The sequence below is a fragment of the Panicum virgatum genome, chromosome 9K (genome assembly GCF_016808335.1).
Source record: "Panicum virgatum strain AP13 chromosome 9K, P.virgatum_v5, whole genome shotgun sequence".
In the NCBI taxonomy this organism is placed as follows: Eukaryota; Viridiplantae; Streptophyta; class Magnoliopsida; order Poales; family Poaceae; genus Panicum; species Panicum virgatum.
In genome coordinates, this window is record NC_053144.1 from 39,315,445 (window position 1) to 39,334,212 (window position 18,768).

At 47.5% G+C, this 18,768-nt stretch overlaps 1 protein-coding gene across 1 annotated transcript; it reads right to left on the reverse strand.

Annotated features, from left to right (window-relative positions):
* Positions 1–514: 514 nt before the first annotated feature.
* On the reverse strand, positions 515–1,288 carry LOC120647972. The gene has a single exon (XM_039924766.1). It carries the CDS (start codon positions 1,286–1,288, stop codon positions 515–517), a length of 774 nt encoding a protein of 257 aa, XP_039780700.1.
* Between the last annotated feature and the right edge of the window lie 17,480 nt (positions 1,289–18,768).

The window sequence follows — 18,768 nt, forward strand, 5'->3', positions numbered from 1 at the left end:
CGGATGAATGCTGCTTATGAAGATCTGAGGCTGCTTCTCCTGCTGAATAAATCAAAAATTGAAGGTTCTGGTACACAGCTCAAACGAGCCCCAAAATTTTGTAAGGCCTGGCTAGCTTCAAACTAGACTGACATCTGAAACACGAGTTGACCAGAGCCATGCTCTGTTCACCGCGGTCGTCATCAAGATCAAATACTGTCAGATTATGTAGGGAGCGAGTATACATGGTAGTTCTGAGTTGCAGGTGATCGCAGGTACGCCACGTCCCGGAGAAACGTGAGGAGGATCAAGGCGAGGATGAGCAGCGTGGCCAGCATCTTGAAGAGGTTGAGCCAGGGCGTGCGCGAGAGCAGCAGCTTCTGGCAGGGGATGGGGCGCGGGCTCAGCAGCACACCGAGGAGCCCCTTCCGCCCGAGCCGCGCCCATATGGGCCTCGCCAGCACCACGGGCCACCAGGTCGTGCCCGGGTGCACGAAGACCACGGGCACGCACGCCATGGCGCACACGGCGGCGTCTAGGCTCCCGGCGGGCTGAGCGTCAGGTGCACGCCGAAGGCGAAGGTGGCGATGACGAGCAGGACGCCGAAGTGGAGCAGATTGGAGGACCAGACGTGGTAGCGGCAGCGGTACCTGGGGTGCACGGTGGTGAGCCCCGCGTACATGAGCAGGCACGTCGCCACTGTCGAGCACATGAACGCCAGGGCGTTGCACAGGACGAAGGCCCGGAACGCCGGCCTCTTCGCGGCGGCGGGCACGGTGAAGGGCGCCCCGAACGTCACCGTCGCGATCAGCACGGACCCGATGGCGCGGTTCTGCGTCAGGCTGGTGTACTTGCTGAGCTCCCTCTCGGAGCCCCCGGCGTGCTTGTCCAGGCACTCGTCCCGCCGCCGCGGGCTGCGGTGGGCGCCGCACCACGCCAAGCACTGCACGATCAGGACCTCCGGGTTCATCGGGTACGTGTACCCGTGGTCGAGTTCGTTGATGGCCACGTCCAGCGGCGTAGCGCCGTCGTTGTTCATGACGCTCAGGTTCACCCTCACGTCCTGCGTCAGCAGCATGGCCATCCTGTCGCGCCCGTGCTTCACCGTCAGGTGCAGCGGCGTGTTCCCGGCGCCGTCCCTGGCGTTCACCATTCGCCCGAACCTCGGGTTCCAGCACATGCGCTGCACGACCTTCTCCTTCCTGTGCTCGATGGCGCAGTGCAGAGCGTTCCGTCCCCGGTTGTCCAGCAGCTCGTCGCTGTTGGGGCACGTCTCCATGAGCAGCTCGATGACGTCGATCTTGCCCATCTTCGCGGCGGTGTGCACGGGGAAGAGCCCGTCCACGTCGGGGATGTACGCCACCGAGGAGTCCTTGAGTAGGAGCAGCTTCACTGCTCCCATATCTTTCCAGCTGAGGCCGCATGGTGGAGGGCGGTGTTCCCGGAGTTGTCCACCTTCTTCGCCAGCGTCGGCTCCCAGCACCACAGTGACTTGGTCATTTCTTCTCTTGAAACATTCCAGTTGCGTTGCGTGCAGCACATCAGGAACCATATATAGCAGAAGTACGAGGATGCCAAAGAAGACTCGAGAAGTTCACTAGCTACAGTAGTACCTTCGCTGACAAGGACCGCCGCGTGCAGGGCGGTCTGTCCGTGGGGCCCGACGTAGTACGCCGGAGATTTCACCCCATCCTCAGGAGGCGATCCTCCGATCAGGACGGCAACCATGTCGGCGCGGCCTAGCGCGGCGGCCAGGTACAGCGGGGAGAAACCCTTGCCATCCACCACCGCGGCCAGCCCACCGTCGGCGGACACGAGCTTCTCCAGGACGGCCTCATGGCCGTTCCGGATGGCCTCGTGCATCGCGGTCGCACCCTCCGAGTTCCTCGCCCTCAGCATGGAGTCCTCGGCGCCGGACACGCCGGCTTCCGACCCCGCCGCCGCAGGGGCACGCTCGATGAGGTAGCACACCACGTCGACGTGCCCGGCCCTCGCGGCGCAGATCAGGGGCGTGTTGCGCAGGTTGTTCCTAGCCCTGATGAGCGAGGCGTCCACGTCGCACATGATGCGGACGAGCTCCATGTATCCCCGGCCGGCGGCGGTGTGGAGCGCCGTGTTCCCCTCCGAGGTGACGCCTTTCAGGCCCCTCCGGCCGAAGCCAGCTTCGAGCTTGCCTCCATTGTCGCTGCTCAAGCCGAGAACCTGTTCTAGGAGCGCCTTGTCGCCGGTCGCGGCGGCTCTGAGCAGCTAGTGGTTCATCGTGTGCGGGGTGTGGCGTGGTGGTACCCCTGCTGAAAGAGACATGACCATGGTGTGGTTTGAGCACAGCATTTGTGTCCCAGTCCTCGTAGAGTATTTCCTGATGGTTCAGTGCAGTTTAAGCGAACGCTCCTGCATTCATATACTAGCTAGATACATGTGGGGGTATTTGCACGGTAATTTACCCCATCGGGAAGAAGAGTCAAACACACAACCGCGTAAGTCTCTACCTCTATCAAAATAGTCAGCATCAATATTTTGTTGGATAAAGCATGTAGAAACGTAGACAGAAAAGACCAAATTTGTGCTGGATGACAAGCAAAAGCGCGGGACGCTGCAAACCTGAAAAGTTTCAGGATATGAAATCCTTGTGAAGTTACATGAAAATTGAGCTGCATTAAGCATGCTACATTAATTGATCACAGTTCACTTAATTTTCCAATTCCAAGTACCCTTTCAGATGTGTCACAGGCACTAGAAGTCTTCGAGTATCAATTTTACCCGGCCAAAGAGGTTAGAAAAAGAGCATACCTAGCTCATGCATGAGAGTGAAAGTAATCGATAAATTTGATAGGCCAATAGTCCTAAGTAATCTAGTGATTTTTTTAGATTAGGGATAAAAACATCCGGCCTCTACAAGTAATCTAGTGATAATATTCAAGATGCAACACGGGTGAATATTATGAGGTATATGTTATGATCGTCCTATCCGATGCTCAAATAACTACTACCTCCATCCCGGAATATAGCTATCTTTAGGTTTTTCCCAAGTCAAAACTTTTAAACTTTGACTGCAGATGATAAAAAAGAACTATAAATGTTGACAACATAAACATATCATGATATTAGTTTATTCATACCGGAACCAACTATCGTAACATGTAACCTTTTCTATTTAAAAATAATTAGTTTTAGAGATATTATTGGTCTAAGATGAATATATCTAACTTTGATCAAATTTAAAAGTTGCTATATTAAATTTTGGGACGGAGATAGCATGTCTTAGGGAGAAAAACAAATGCTTCATGAATCTGGCCCTCTGCGACATTGACTGCGTGCAGTCAAGTTCTTACATCATTCTCAGCTCATAAGCTAATCAAAATGAGTATATAAAATAAGAGAAGAACTCAAACGAAGGTTTGCTACCCTTATTTGTAAAATTTGTAACGATTCATTTTGCCTTGACTAAAATGATGCAACAAGCACTGCCTTGTCCTCCTTTCAATTCTTTACTGATGTCGACACATGGGGAAGAGCACTGCACTGAGTCCATCCTAGATGAGACAAACCAAAGCCAACCACCACCCTGCCGTGTAGAGGAGTATCAGAGGACGTGAGTAGCTGGCACTGTCGTAGTGTTGTCCATCACAATCGAGCCTCAAACACCATGAGGAATTGAGGATAGAAGAGTAGCGAAATTGCGAGCGAGGGATGGGAATTGTTCCGCGACTACAGATCATCTCCATCCCATTTCCAGTTGCACGCGGTGTGAACCAGTCAGGATCTCCTCCAACAGGAAAATGGCATGGAAGTTCGGGCAACCAAAGTAGGAGAACACGGAGGAAAATTAAGTTGGCAAGGTAAGAAACATTTGCTGGATAATTGTTTTCACTGCTAAAAAATATTTGCTGGTAAGAAACCTTTTTGTAGGGGCGTGTGTGGCTGCTTTTCGCAGTTACAAATAGCTATTTGCAGGAGCGGATAACGTACTCGCCCCTGTAAATATCAAAAATAGCAAAATAAAAGAGGAAAAAATTATTCTAGCCCACTAGCCCCTCTACTACATAGGTCCAATTTTGTTTGACAAAATATGCACAATTGCATGAACAAGGGTTCGAACCGCATACCTCAAGCCTCGCGCACCCTCCTCTCCGCCACACTACACAATCACTTCTGACTCTATAAAGTATGCTATTCTTTCATATTAATTCTGAAATCGATTTGTAGGAGCAAGTCAGCAAGTGATACCATCACCTGCCCTAGAAATCCATTTATAGGGTGGGTGACACCACCCCGGCCACTGAAATGTTTTTTCTATTTTATTCCAAAATTTCATTTAAAATTTGAAATACAGAAAAATAAATCAAAAAAGTGAAACTTTTACACTACAGTTATTATGAACTATAAATACAGACAAGTATATTTCAGTGTATATAAATGTTAAGATTGTGAAAATCTTAAAGTATGACTTGAGTTGTATGAGATTCCAAATAATCCTAGACATGTGGAGCGCAACTATTAAATGATCTTGTGATTCTAAAAGATCGTAAATGAATAATATATAAACTATAAAATTTTAGATCTTACAACTACAACTTTTATATGGAGCTACTCTATATCCGAGGTTGTTTAAAAAAATTAAAACTGCTAGATTTTAAAATTAGAGAATCTATAATATTTTTTGGACTATTAAATGACCTTAAATAAAAAAGTTATCAGCTACAAAATTTTAGGTCTCATCAACATATAATTTTGATATAAAGTTTACTTCATCCAAGATCATATGAAAAATTATGATTTTTTTTTTGCATTGGACCATTTGTAGAAAGGGTCATGCCATCATCCGTCCCTAAAAATGCATTTCTAGGGGCGGAAGACACCATCACCCGCATCTGAAAATGACATTTCTAGGAGCGCGTAACGCAATCACCCGCTCCTAAAAATACATTTCCAGTGGCGGGTCGGATGCTACCCTGCTCCAATATTTGCAGGGACGGGTTATCTTTGGGCTGCCCCTAGAAAAAAATGAGACGCTCCTACAAATTGTTTCTGTAGTAATGTTCTCTGGTTGAGTTGTGTGCACTTGAATATGAATTAAAAAAACTAAATTTAAATTCATGATTTGTGTGACAACTTGAAATTTCATTGCAACATGTTGCTCGAATTAATTTCATAAATTCCTACGATGCAATTAGTAAATTTAGAAGAATTTTCCTAGATTTTTTTGGAATCGTCGTGAAGGTCAAATTTATTAAAAAATTAAAAATATAACAAATTTAAATCCTTCCTTGTTTGAAATCTGCAATAGCTATGGCTCTAAATCCATGCAAATTAGGTTGCACTTGAAATTTAGTATCAACACAAAGTTGGTAGAATGTTTGGAGACTTGGAAGGTCATTGTCATATGGAGAGAAAGAAAGAGTTACTTCCAATGATAATGCCAAATGCATGGTCCATTGGTTTTACTAAGAGAGATAAGTCTTGTGGAGTTCCATCGTACTCACGACGCTGCAATTAAGTTCATCCGGTTGTTCCTAGAGGGCATATTCAACGAGATGGTCATCTCTCCAGCGCTGGCAAAGTGGTTGAGTTGTTGAAGCCTGATCGAGTTATGTAGGTGGTGTCTTATGGACAATGACGCCATCTCTTGTTTATATTGCGATTTATTTCACTATGTACTATAAGTGTTTTCTATTAGATCGACTTCTTTTCACTCCATCATTCAATTCAAGTTTAATATCCAAGATAAACACTCTAAGTTATTCTTGAGAATAGCCCTAATGTTTAACTTTAGGTACTCTAATTTGAGAACTCGTAATCTATCCAAGACTTGTAACACGTCAAAATTTTCTTCCATATTGTGTCCTTGAGAATGGCGATATGCTTGTTGATTTTAGGTGTTTTCATTGGATGGGATGTCCGTTATATACCCACGAGCCAACGCCTTACAAGACCTAGATACACCAAAGCCCAACCAACCAAGGCCACGGGCCTAGCTCAACCCAAAACACTAGCCCGATGGGTGAGGGCTGAACTGTAACATCCCAGTTTTCATCATGATTAAGGGGGAGTGTTGAAATATATAATGCAAACTCCTAGAAGGTTCTATAAAAATAAGGATAAACCATGGCATAATTTTGTTCACCATGACAAGGTTCTAGAATGTTCCACAAGAATCACAAGAAGACATGAAGCTTGGATATTTTCTTGTCATGGTAAAATTTAGAATTTTCTAGAAATAGATATTTGTAGGGAACTTAGATATTTGTAGGGAACTTCCTAGAGTGTGACATGTGTCACTCATCCAAGAGGGTATAGGTGCCTATATAAGGAGGGTGCCACCCCTTGCCATGTCATACTACTCCACTCCATCCCACACACATCCAAGGGCATGGTAGAAGTGAGCATAGGTAGAGTGTGCTAGGTTAGCCACCACAAGGTGAGTGTTCCTTTATAACTTTGTTGCTCCAATAAGGTAAGTGTCTTTATAAGTGCTAGTCTTCTGGTTAAGCTTAGTACTTAGTGTATAAGTTGTGATCCATCGAAGGTTGGCTCTGCCACCCGGGATCACAAAAGGGTCTGGGCTTCATCGAAGGTTGGCTCTGCCACCCGGAAGCCAGCTTCATCTGTTGGTAGGCTCTGCCTCCCGGAAGCAAAAGGCGGCTCTGCCGTCAAAAGGACCCGGTACACTAAGTAACTAGAAGCTGACCGACTCTGAAGTGAGTTGGTGTAGATTCTCAACTTAATAGGGCCACCTCAACTTCCAACAATCAATAAAATAAAACTTATGTTGCAATTAAACTAGTAACGTAAAATAATACTAACGTTATATGAGGCATTACATAATTACTAGGCAAACTATTTTATACTCTTGCCTTGCGTTAGTACATTCGTTCCCTCCAGTAACCAGCATACGCATGCTTGCACCCGCGACAAAAATCATCTCGTCTCTTTCCATAAAAGCCTCTCGAGTCACCGTACCATGCCATAATTTCCCAGACAATCATGACAGCACCTACCTCCTTTGCCATAACTTCATCATTTCCTGGAAGCCACAGAGTACCCACACCATTAATCTTGAATTGAACTGTCATGGCAGCACCCACCTCGCTATAAATCGGGGTCGCCACGCATAGTGCCGGCCGAGATTTTTTTCCGCCGAACTGCCTCACCCGCTCGCTCTCGCTCGCGCACACGCGACACGCCGGCCCCACGACGGGACCGCGCACTGCCGCCGGGACCACGCCATGCCGCCCACCTCCGCGTCCCCACCTCGCCCATGCCGCTACAGCGTCCTCGCCGGTTTTGCCGCCTCGACGCTCGCGCCTTCAGTGCTGCCACTATTCGCGTTGACGACGAGCTACCGCAGCCCATGCCATCGCCTGTCCATGCACGACGCCGCTGCTGCTCTCCTCGCCTATAAAAGGAGCGAGGCCGTGACGAGCCCCGTCACCAGCCCAAGCACACCGAGCCGCTTCGCTCCGCTAGCTGAACCACTCCTCCCGAGCCCAGCTCACTCACGAGACGAAGCTCCAACAGTTGGCCCTCTTCCTCGAGTTGTTCTGCGCCAAGGTGAGATGGCAGACAGCTCCCCCCGACCATTAACTCCACAACACTAATAAAGGCCCAAAACATCCACCAGGCCGTGAGCACTTAATCCAAATCATTCTACAATCAATACTGTAAACTCAATATCGCCTTCATATCAACTCCTTTTCGCGTAACTCTTTTTCCTTAACTATCCTCAAATCATATACTATCTATTCCTCCTATTTTCATCTCCATTTGAGCTTATTTTATTGCTTGCTTGTGTTTGTTTGCCGGTTGTGCCATTTTCACCCGTAGATCACGGAGTGACCGAGGAGGAGCCTGCCAAGGAGCCAGAAGACCCGTACCGCGAGCAAGAAGCCGCCGCCGCCGCCGTGTACGAAAGCGAAGGCAAGTTTCATCGACCCCTACATGAGCGGTTGCATCCATGTGAGGATGTTTAGCTGTAGCCTGGGTATAGGATCGATTCCATTTACCAGTACTTGAGTGATTGAGTGTGCTCATGCATGCATCTGAGTAGTCATGCATATCCAGAGCTGAGAATAGGATACGAAGGGATCTGGCTGAGACCAGGGCAGCTAGGTATGCTGGAGCCGGCGCTACTGTGGTGGTAGACTGGCAGGTGAGTGCTACCGTGATGATAGGCTCGAGTTGACATGTTAAGGGATGGTTGCTGCCCTGGTGAACCATAAGGACCGAGTTGTTTTGACATCTCACCTATAGCTTACTTTAGTACGACCACAGGGTCCGGTATGGGCCGGACTTAGCCTAATTCCACTGGTTAGCCTGACGGTCGCAGGGATGGTTTACGGGTATAGACCATTGGGGTCAGGGCCCGAGGGTTTGTGCGGCCGGGCTGGGGCGTGACCACGGCTGGGTGTCGGCTATGTCGGTTGTCCGTTCGGGCAGTCGAGCATGTGGGTACAGTGTACGACCTCTGCAGAGTGTATAATCCATTCGAATGGTCCGTGTCCACGATATGGACAGGCTACGGTGTGGTCCTGACAACTAGTGAGCTACCTACTGTGGGTTGTGTCGGGAAGAGTTGCATACCATCAGTTGCATTGCTAATGCATTGTGCTCAATGTGCGTCGTGCATGTCATTTCCCCTCCCGTAGGGCGAGGTGGAGCTTGCTGAGTACTTTTTTACTCACCCCTGTTGATTTTTCTCCAGAGGATCCTGACTTTGTGCCAGAAGACTACGAGTAGATCGTGTCCGCACCCAAGCTGATCGAGTGGAGCCGTGATGGATGAAGAGCTAGTCCTCCATGCCGTCATGCTAGTCGTTATCCTATGGTTGTTCTGTGTAGCGTTGTGTTGTCACTTCACCCCTCGTGTACGTGTTGAATAAAGCTCTGTATGACTCTGGACTCCACTTGATGTAACATGTATTATGCCGGAGACCTTATTCGGTAATTAATACATGGTTTAGCCTTGATCTTCGGGTCGGGGCGCTTCATGAACAACCTTTTATGTTGTACTCCCCCACCGTCAATTTTCGATACGGGGCTAGTGTGAAAGTATTTGAAGTTGTTTGGATTTTATTGGTCTACCTTGTTTATTTGTAAATCATTTTGGATTTATTTTCTACATGTGAAAATTGTGTAGAAATTAAATTGAAGTGGGCCCTTCAATTTAATTTCAAAAGCTAACTATCCTACGTGGATCCCACCTAGACCTTAAGCCCGTTCGGCCCTAACCCGGTTCCGACCCGTGACCTGATCTCAGACCAGACCCTCACCCCGAATCTGGCCCAGCCCAGATTTGCTCTAAGCCTAGCCCAAAAACCCAGCTAAACCCAAGTCCTAAAGCCAAGGTGGCGTGCCCAGCCCAGCCCAGCCTAAACTAATTGGCCGAAGGCCAATTAACCTGGCACGGTCCAGCATCCCGCTAGCCCAACCTGCGCCAGCCCATACCCCATTTGCCCAGCCAAAGACATGATGGCCCCACTTGTCATCCCTTTTCCCCAGCCACTCCCTCTGCATCGCCCCTGTCCCAAGCCGCCGCCACTCCACCACAACGGAGGGAGCCGGCCACGCCTGCGTCAGCCATGCCGCCCGCGCCTCCCTTTCCGCCTCCCTTTTGACCGCCGCGCGCGCGCCTGAGCCTTCGCGCCGAGCGCTGCGATGCTGCCGCGTGCCCCAGCCCAGACGCCGAGAATCCTCGGCCGTCTGCGAGCCATGGCCGCGCCCAACCCTAGGGGCCTCGCCTATAAAGCCCCCTTGGCTATGGCTAGGCATATTACCCGAAATCCGAATCCCGAACCCGAAAAACCCGAACCCAAAAAACCCGATCACTATTTCGAGTAGCAAGTTCTGGTACCCGAAATTATTACGGGTAATTCGGGTTTAGAACCCGGTACTTGAATTCTAGGAAAACCCCGAACTTCCGGCCAACAACCCAAATATTTTCGGCCCAGCCCACTATCGTATCCTCAGTAACCCTAGCCCCCTTGCAGCACAAGACCACCCGCCAGCTTCCAGCCGCAGGCCGCAGCTCCTGATCTCCCGTGACGTCGCATCTCGATGGACGCCAAGCCTGCACCCACCGGCCACTGGCAGCGTGAGTGTGAGATGGCCGACGACGTCGCTGTCCTTACCCCCGCCCTCCTCGTTGAGCTGCAGCGGCTGCAGACCAGCTGCGCCTCATCTTTTCCATCGCCATCGTTATCCGGCGCTCGACGGCGCTTCAATCAGATGCAAGCATGCAGGGGCCAAGGGGCAAGGGGCTTCTCTGGATAGCAGCGTCAAGGTGTAGCAGGCTAGCACCTTGCACCTCATGATTTATTTGGGATATTTTTATATGATTGGATCTTTGTGTGGCTAGAGGGAAAAGGAACAGGGATGGTGTCTCGGTGATGATTTTGGATTCCTTTTTATCGTATTTGGTGATCTTTTTTCCTCCAAAACCTCATTCCTCTCTTCTAGAAAGATCAAAACTGACATCATGGGAAGCAACTCGCCGGCTTTGTAATCTCGGGTAATTCGGGATTACCAGAACCCGAACCCGAAATTGCGGGTACCCGAATTGTTAGGTTTTCCTTTTTCCGGGTAATTTTCGGGTTTCATTCTTTAAAATCCGAATTTTTCAAAACCCGAAAAACCCGACCAGAATTTTTCGGGTAACTCGAATGCCCACCCATAATAGCAGCTCTATGAGTTCTCCCCTACTCGCCGCCATGGATAGAAGACAGGGAAGGGAGGGAGAAGAAGGGAAGAAGAAGAAAGAGAAGAAGGGGAGATGGAGGAGCGCCGCCAGACCTCCAGCGCTGTCGCCGCAGAGCCAAGGTGGAGGAAGCCGCCGTCACTGCCGAGCCAGACGACCAGAGGTGCATCCAGGACAACGAGCTGAGCCACCGCCTTCCTCGCCTACCTGTTAGACGAAATGCTGCCGCCACCGAGCCGAACGTCGTCGTACCGCAAGCCTCCAGCACGCCGGCCATGTTGGGAAACGGGTAGGCTATGCTAGCATCACTACCGCATATACCCAAGATACTTGCGAGTAGAAGATCATAGATCGTTACCTCTAGACGCGCAGCGCGGCGGAAGAAGTCGCACGTCGATGTAGAGGAAGTAGTCGATCACGTCCCACGAACCGAGCTCCTCGTACTTGATCCCAGCAGCCGATCAGCGCAGCAGTCGCAGCAGCGCCTCCACGGAGTCCACACGTACAGGGATGAAACGCCGGGCGTCGGTGTGCTAGCACCGCACGCACGGCAAGGGCGGCGCCCGAGAGAGAGAGGGAGGGGCGGCGGCTAGGAGGTGGCGCGGCTCACAGGGACTCTGCCCACTAGCCCCTCCCTCGTATATATAGGGTGTACTAATGGGCTTCTATCTCATAGGCCTATTAGTAACCCTAATCCCTCTTGGATCAATATCCTTTTGGGCCTTTAAACCGTATTGTGATGATGGGCTCTTGGGCATATCACCAACAATCTCCCACTTGCACTAGAGACAATCATACATGCAAGCTTTCCAATATTCCAAACCCCTTAAGTGTGTGACCCATTAGGTTCATGTGTAGGTGGTCGTGATCGGAAATCATTTCCGAATCACAAGTCAATAGCGGCACCTAGCAGGGCATAGTGACTCACAAATACACATAAAGATCATATCGGCCGAACCTTAGATATACTCATACACTGATCCCTTTGCCACACGATACCAGTCAAGCGCAAAGCGAGATGCGTGCCACCTTTGTGATAGCTCGACCATTCTCTCGATCTAATAGTGGATTATATTCATAATTAACCTTTAGTCATCATGATTAACTCTTTAATCACTTTGGCATGGCCATGCACTTTCAAATCCAACTATCTCGAGGGGCCCAGAGATATCTCTCCTGTTATCTAGGAGGGGCAAATACCATCTTGATCCGCTCACATCCCATTCCATGTTTCATGACACACCTGTAAGCTACTTTTGTAACTACCCAGTCACGGAGTAGCGTTTAGTAGCCCCAAGATGCACCACTACACACAGTGAGAAACAATGGCGATCTCAGGTCTAAGGATCCAGTAGGTATAACACTCAAGAACAACTGATGGCACATATAAAATAACAATCCCAACATTGTCTTGGAGTGGGTCAATCCAACACCATGTTCACCAACATGTGTCCACATCATTAATCCGATATCTCCATATCCATGATCCGTGAAACATGATCATCAATTAATGCATGTGCTAGTCTCAACGTCGTTGTTGTCCCACACAACGACATAAACTAGGGATAATTTAGAATCATATCATTGTCAACAAAGAGTTTCACGAACAAGTCACATACTTGATAATCAATGTAAAAATAATCATCCATGGAACAAATAACAATTATTTATCATTACATAAACATACTCATGACACAAAAATCTCCCACGCACACTAGAATCACTGATGTAAGTATCTAATACCCATAGATCTCATGTGCGCCTCATGCTTTGGTTGTGGGAGAGGCTTCGTCAACGGATCAGCAACGTTTGAATCCTGTGTGCACCTTGCAAACCTTCACATCACCTCTCTCAACAAAGTTACGGATGAGGTGATACTTCCACAGTATATGTCTGGACTTCTTAGTTGTTCTAGACTCCTTTGCTAGTGCAACGGCACCACTATTATCACAATAGAGGTCCACTGGACTGGACGCACTAGGAACAACACCCAAGTCAGAAACAAACTTTCTGATCTAAACAGCTTCTTTTGCAGCTTCGGAAGCTGCAATATACTCGGCCTCTGTCGTCGAATCAGCCACCGTATCTTGCTTGGAACTCTTCCAGCTCACTGCCCCACCATTGAGGCAGAAAACAAAACCGAATTGTGATTTGGAGTCATCTTTGTCTGTTTGAAAACTAGCATCGGTGTAAATCTTTACAAGGAGCTCATCTTCGCATCCAAATATTAGGAACATATCCTTAGTTCTTCTCAAGTACTTAAGGATACTCTTTACAATTGTCCAGTGAGCTTCACCGAAATCTGACTGATACCTGCTCGTAACACTTAGAGCAAAGGAAACATCTGGGTGCGTGCAAAGCATAGCATACATGATCGACCCTATGGCTGAAGCATAAGGAATCGTACTCATCCTCTTTTGCTCATCAGGTGTCGTAGCACACTGACTCTTGCTTAGAGTAATGCCATGTGACATTGGCAAGAAACCTTTCTTGGAATCTTGCATATTGAACCGATTCAATATCTTGTCAATGTACGTGTCTTGGCTTAATCCAATTAGCCTTTTTGATCTATCTCTATGGATCCTAATACCCAGAATATAAGCCGCCTCTCCTAAATCCTTCATCGAAAAATTCTTTTTCAATGAGGTTTTAACGGCTTCAAGCATTGGAATATCATTTCCGATCAGTAATATGTCATCCACATATAGGACCAGAAACACAAGTGCGCTCCCACTAGCCTTTTTGTAAACACAAGGCTCATCTTCATTCTTGATGAAGCCAAACCCTTTAACTACTTCATCAAAACAAATATTCCAACTCCGAGATGCTTGCTTCAATCCATAGATGGACCTCTGAAGCTTACATATTTTCCCAGCATTTTTAGGATCGACAAAACCTTCAGGCTGTGTCATATACACATCCTCACTTAGATGTCCATTAAGGAAAGCGGTTTTGACATCCATTTGTCATATCTCATAGTCATAATATGCGGCAATTGCTAGGAGAATCCGAACAGACTTTAGCATTGCGACAGGCGAAAAGGTTTCCTCATAGTCAACACCTTGAATTTGTCGGAAACCTTTCGCCACCAATCATGCCTCATAGATGTGAACATTTCCATCCATGTCTAATTTTTTCTTAAAAATCCACTTACAGTCGACAGGTCTCACACTGTCAATTTGATCGACCAAGTTCCAAACTTGATTATCATGCATGGATTTTAACTCGGATTCCATAGCTTCAAGCCATTTGTCGGAGTCGGGTCCCATCATTGCTTCTTTGTAGGTCAAGGGCTCATCATTTTCCATCAATAATACGTGGCGCTCCTCCGTAATAAGGAGGTTGAGCTTGTCAGTAGCGCGACGTACCCTTATAGACCTTCGTGGGGCTGGTGCCTCAACTATGGGTTGAGCAACATCTTGCACATCCCGTGGATGTTCAGTGGTTGCTGAAACAGTTTCGGGTGTTTCCTGAATTTCTTCAAGTTGCACCTTGCTCCCACTAAATCCTTTTGAGAGAAACTCCTTTTCTAAGAAAACACCATTACGAGCGACAAACACTTTGCCTTCCGGCTTATTGTAAAAATAATATCCTTTGGTTTCCCTAGGATACCCCACAAAGAAGCATTTGTCTGACTTTGGAGTGAGCTTATCTGACATCAAACGTTTGACATAAGCCTCACATCCCCAAACTTTGAGAAAAGATAATCCGGGACGCTTCCCAGTCCATATCTCATATGGTGTCTTCTCAACAGACTTACTTGGAACCCTATTCAGTGTGAACGCAGCAGTTTCAAGAGCATAACCCCAAAATGACAATGGAAGATCAGCTTGGCTCATCATGGACCTAACCATGTCCAATAAGGTTCGGTTCCTCCGTTCGGATACCCCATTCCATTGAGGCGTTCCGGGCGGAGTTAGCTGCGGAATAATTCCACATTGCTTCAAATGATCACCAAATTCAAGGCTCAAATATTCTCCTCCACGATCAGATCGCAGAAATTTAATTGTCTTGACTAATTGATTTTGTACTTCATTTTGAAATTCTTTGAACTTTTCAAACGATTCAGACTTGTGCCTCATTAAGTAGATATAGCCATATCTACTAAAGTCATCAGTGAAAGTAATGAAGTACTGAAAACCACCTCTAGCTATTAAGCTCATTGGTCCACATACATCGGTATGTACAAGTCCCAACAAGTCACTCGCCCTTTCACTATGACCAGCGAAAGGCGCTTTGGTCATCTTTCCAAGCAAACAAGACTCACATGTGTCAAATGAGTCAAAATCAAATGAGCTTAACAATCCATCTTTATGGAGTTGTTCAATGCGCTTCTCATTTATATGACCTAAGCGACAATACCAAATAAAAGTGGGATTCAAATCATTTGGTCTAAGCCTCTTAGTATTAATGTTACAGACAGATTTATCCTCAAGATCAAGAACATATAATCCATTCACCAATGGACAATGAGCATAAAAAATACCATTGCAAAAAATAGAACAACGTTTGTTCTCTATTACAATCTTAAAATCACCAACTTCTTCCAAACATGAAGAAGAAATAATGTTCCTGCTCAAAGCATGAATGCAATAACAATTATTTAATTCCAAAACTAATCCGGAGGGTAGAGACAAGTGGTAGGTGCCGACTGCCAACACCGCAACCTTTGCGCCGTTGCCGACACGAACGTCCAACTCGCCTCTTGCAAATCTTCTAGTCTCACTTAGACCCTGCAACGATTTGCAAGTGTGAATCATCGATCCAGTATCAAATACCCATGATTCACTAGAAGATAATGCAATATTTATTTCTATAACATTTATACTTGAAGTGGAAGTCTCACTTCCCTTCTTCTTCTTCTTTTCTTCGAAGTACTTCTTGCAGTTCCTAGACCAATGTCCCTTTTCATGACAGTGGAAGCATTCATCCTCAGAAGTAGGGCCAGATTTGGCCTTAGGTGCTGGCTTTAGCTTAGAGCCCGAGAACTCACCACCGGAACTCTTTTCCTTGCCTTTACCTTTGGGATTAGGAGGCGTCCAACGCTTCCTCTTTTTGTTCCCCTTCTGAATCATCATCACATGATTGGGATTCTTCTTAATGCTCTCCTCTGCTGTCTTTAGCATCCCATGCAACTCACTCAATGTTTTATCCAAGCCATTCATCTGAAAGTTCATGATAAAAGGCTCATAGCTTGCCAGGAGCGACTGGAGAATAACATCAGTAGCCAAGTCTTGGTGAAGTTCAGAACCAAGTCTGTCCAAAGTCTCAATGTAACCAATCATTTTGATCACATGAGGACTGACTGGGCTACCTTCTGCCAGCTTGCACGCAAACAAGGACTTTGAGATATTGAACCTCTCAGTCCTGGCTTAGGTTCTGAAACATCCCATGCAGCCCCTCGATCATGGTATGAGCATCCGCATGCTCATACTGCTTCTGCAGATCAGGGGACATGGTGACGAGCATCAGACAGCTGACATCAAGTGAGTCATTGCAGTGCTTCTCATAAGCTCTACGAGCAGCAGCAGTTGCATTGTCAAGGAGATCATCAGGATATGGCTGCTCAAGAACATACTCCTTTTTCTCTTGCCTGAGAACAATTCTCAGGTTGCGGTACCAATCAATAAAGTTTGTTCCATTCAACTTTTCTTTCTCAAGAACAGAACGCAAATTGAAAGCGGAGTTGTTACTGGCAGACATGATCTACAACATTAAAGTAAAGCAAGATTTCAGCACTAAGTTTATGTAAAAGACTTTCATTAACTGATTTAACAAAAGACAACCTACTATATCAAAGTCATCTTCCCTCTAATGACATATAGTGGTTCAAGATCCATAATCACTAAAATCCTAGTGAGCTTTAGCATCACGGCTAGAAAAGTAGTGATACAGGTAAGCAACAAATTACTAATCACATCTCTATGCGACTCTTGTTTGTTGGGTGGCATCCAATGCCCCGGCCCCAACCCTATGTCTTAAAGCCCAAAACTGTTTTGATAGCTTTGCTGAGTAAACCAATACTATGCTTGTGAATGTCCGACATCCACCCTATACAAAAGTGATAGCTGAGGGTACTCTACTTTGGTAAACCTACCACACAACGATCAAAATTTATAGGTGCAGCTATTGGTAAAAGGCATCAAAAACTCAACCTTTTCTGAGGGAAGCTATTCTATCATGATTAAAGCATCCACCATATGTAAAAGCATGAAAGAATAGTATGACAGGAAAATAAACATCACAAGCATATAATCATATTATATTGTGAATAGTATGGCCTCTTGCATCACAATGGGCTCCATCGCCATGGCTCCAAGGTGACCTCCATTGCCATCCTGTCCTGTCTTGTGGTGATCATCATCGCCATCATGATTGAAGCCTCCATGAAAAGATACTAAGCTACTACATCTAATAGCTAGTGAAATAATTACATGAGGATTCAAACATCACAAGTCGACACGCAGGTCGTTATACAATAATGGTGCAACCTCAACCCGGTTGTGTTAACTTGCAACACACAGGCCGCACAAATCATCACATACATCATCACATGACATTGAGGCCATACCATTCACATCACACCCTGCAAAAACAAGTTAGGCGTAGCGACGTGTTCTACCAAAGTAGCGCTTGGGAAGCCGCTACAGCGAGAAAGCAATGGCGGTCCCTATGAAAATCTCATCAGAGTGATCGCATCACCTCAAATCCGAGCCATTTATAATGCCTCAATTTTCACTAGGTCAATCACATTGACCGTGCAAACTTTGCACTTGAGAAGACTGCATCTACACATGACCTCGATCTGTTGGTTCAATCTGCTGACTATGCACACAGTTAGTCCCGATGGTGATTCCAGCCGGTAGGGACATGTCGTATGCATAACAGAGAAAGAACACAAACTAATCTTTTGTCACATGCCGCGCAATCAACTCGCTCCAGTTTTAACCCCTTATGACCAATTGATCTAATCAAACCGTGCAAAAGTAATAGATCCAATCTACTACAACAACATATCACCTATATGCAAAAGATCCAGACCAAAAACTACGCAAGATGGCTCTGATACCACTGTTGGGAAACGGGTAGGCTACGCTAGCATCACTACCACATATACCTAAGATACTTGCGAGTAGAAGATCATAGATCGTTACCACTAGACGCGCAGCGCAGCGGAAGAAGTCGCGCGTCGATGTAGAGGAAGTAGTCGATCACGTCCCACGAACCGAGCTCCTCGTACTTGATCCCAGCAGCCGATCAGCGCAAGCAGTCGCAGCAGCGCCTCCACGGAGTCCACACGTACAGGGATGAAACGCCGGGCGTCGGTGTGCTAGCACCGCACGCACGGCAAGGGTGGCGCCCGAGAGAGAGAGGGAGGGGCGGCGGCTAGGAGGTGGCGCGGCTCACAGGGACTCGCCCCCCTAGCCCCTCCCTCGTATATATAGGGCGTACTAATGTGCTTCTATCTCATAGGCCCATTAGTAACCCTAATTCCTCTTGGATCAATATCCTTTTGGGCCTTTAAACCGTATTGTGATGATGGGCTCTTGAGCATATCAGCAACAGACCACGCCTACACCATCGACCCACGGTGAGTGCCGACGTCCCGCTTCCGATGTCCTTGTGCTGCCGGCGTGAGCTGCGGCCGCCGATGACCCCTCTGTATAGCCTAGGACCCTCCGTCCCATGTTCTTCTGCAGGAGCCACTGCCGTCGCCTCGTTTTCCGTTGCAGCCCGACGCCGCCGCGGCCCGGCTATGTCGGAGCACCGCGAGCGTCGCGGCCGTGCTGCGGCCTCGGCCATGCCGAGTGCCCGCTCACGCGCAAGCCATCCACTTTAGCCTTCCAAAGACTGAACCTTGGACCTCTCTGTGCTATCATGTAGCCTTGTGCAGGCGTGTACACTGCTCGAATCTAGTGCCCAGCCATCCTTGCATGTCGCAAGCAAGCAACATATCCATGCACTTGTTAGCATCTTTTTGATGCTCGCCGTTCACACGCTCTACAACCGCCATGAGCCTTTGGGCTTGTGCTCTTCTCTTTAGGGTGTTGTTACACATGGCTCCATGGCCGTAGCATAGGCACGCTCTACCGCCAT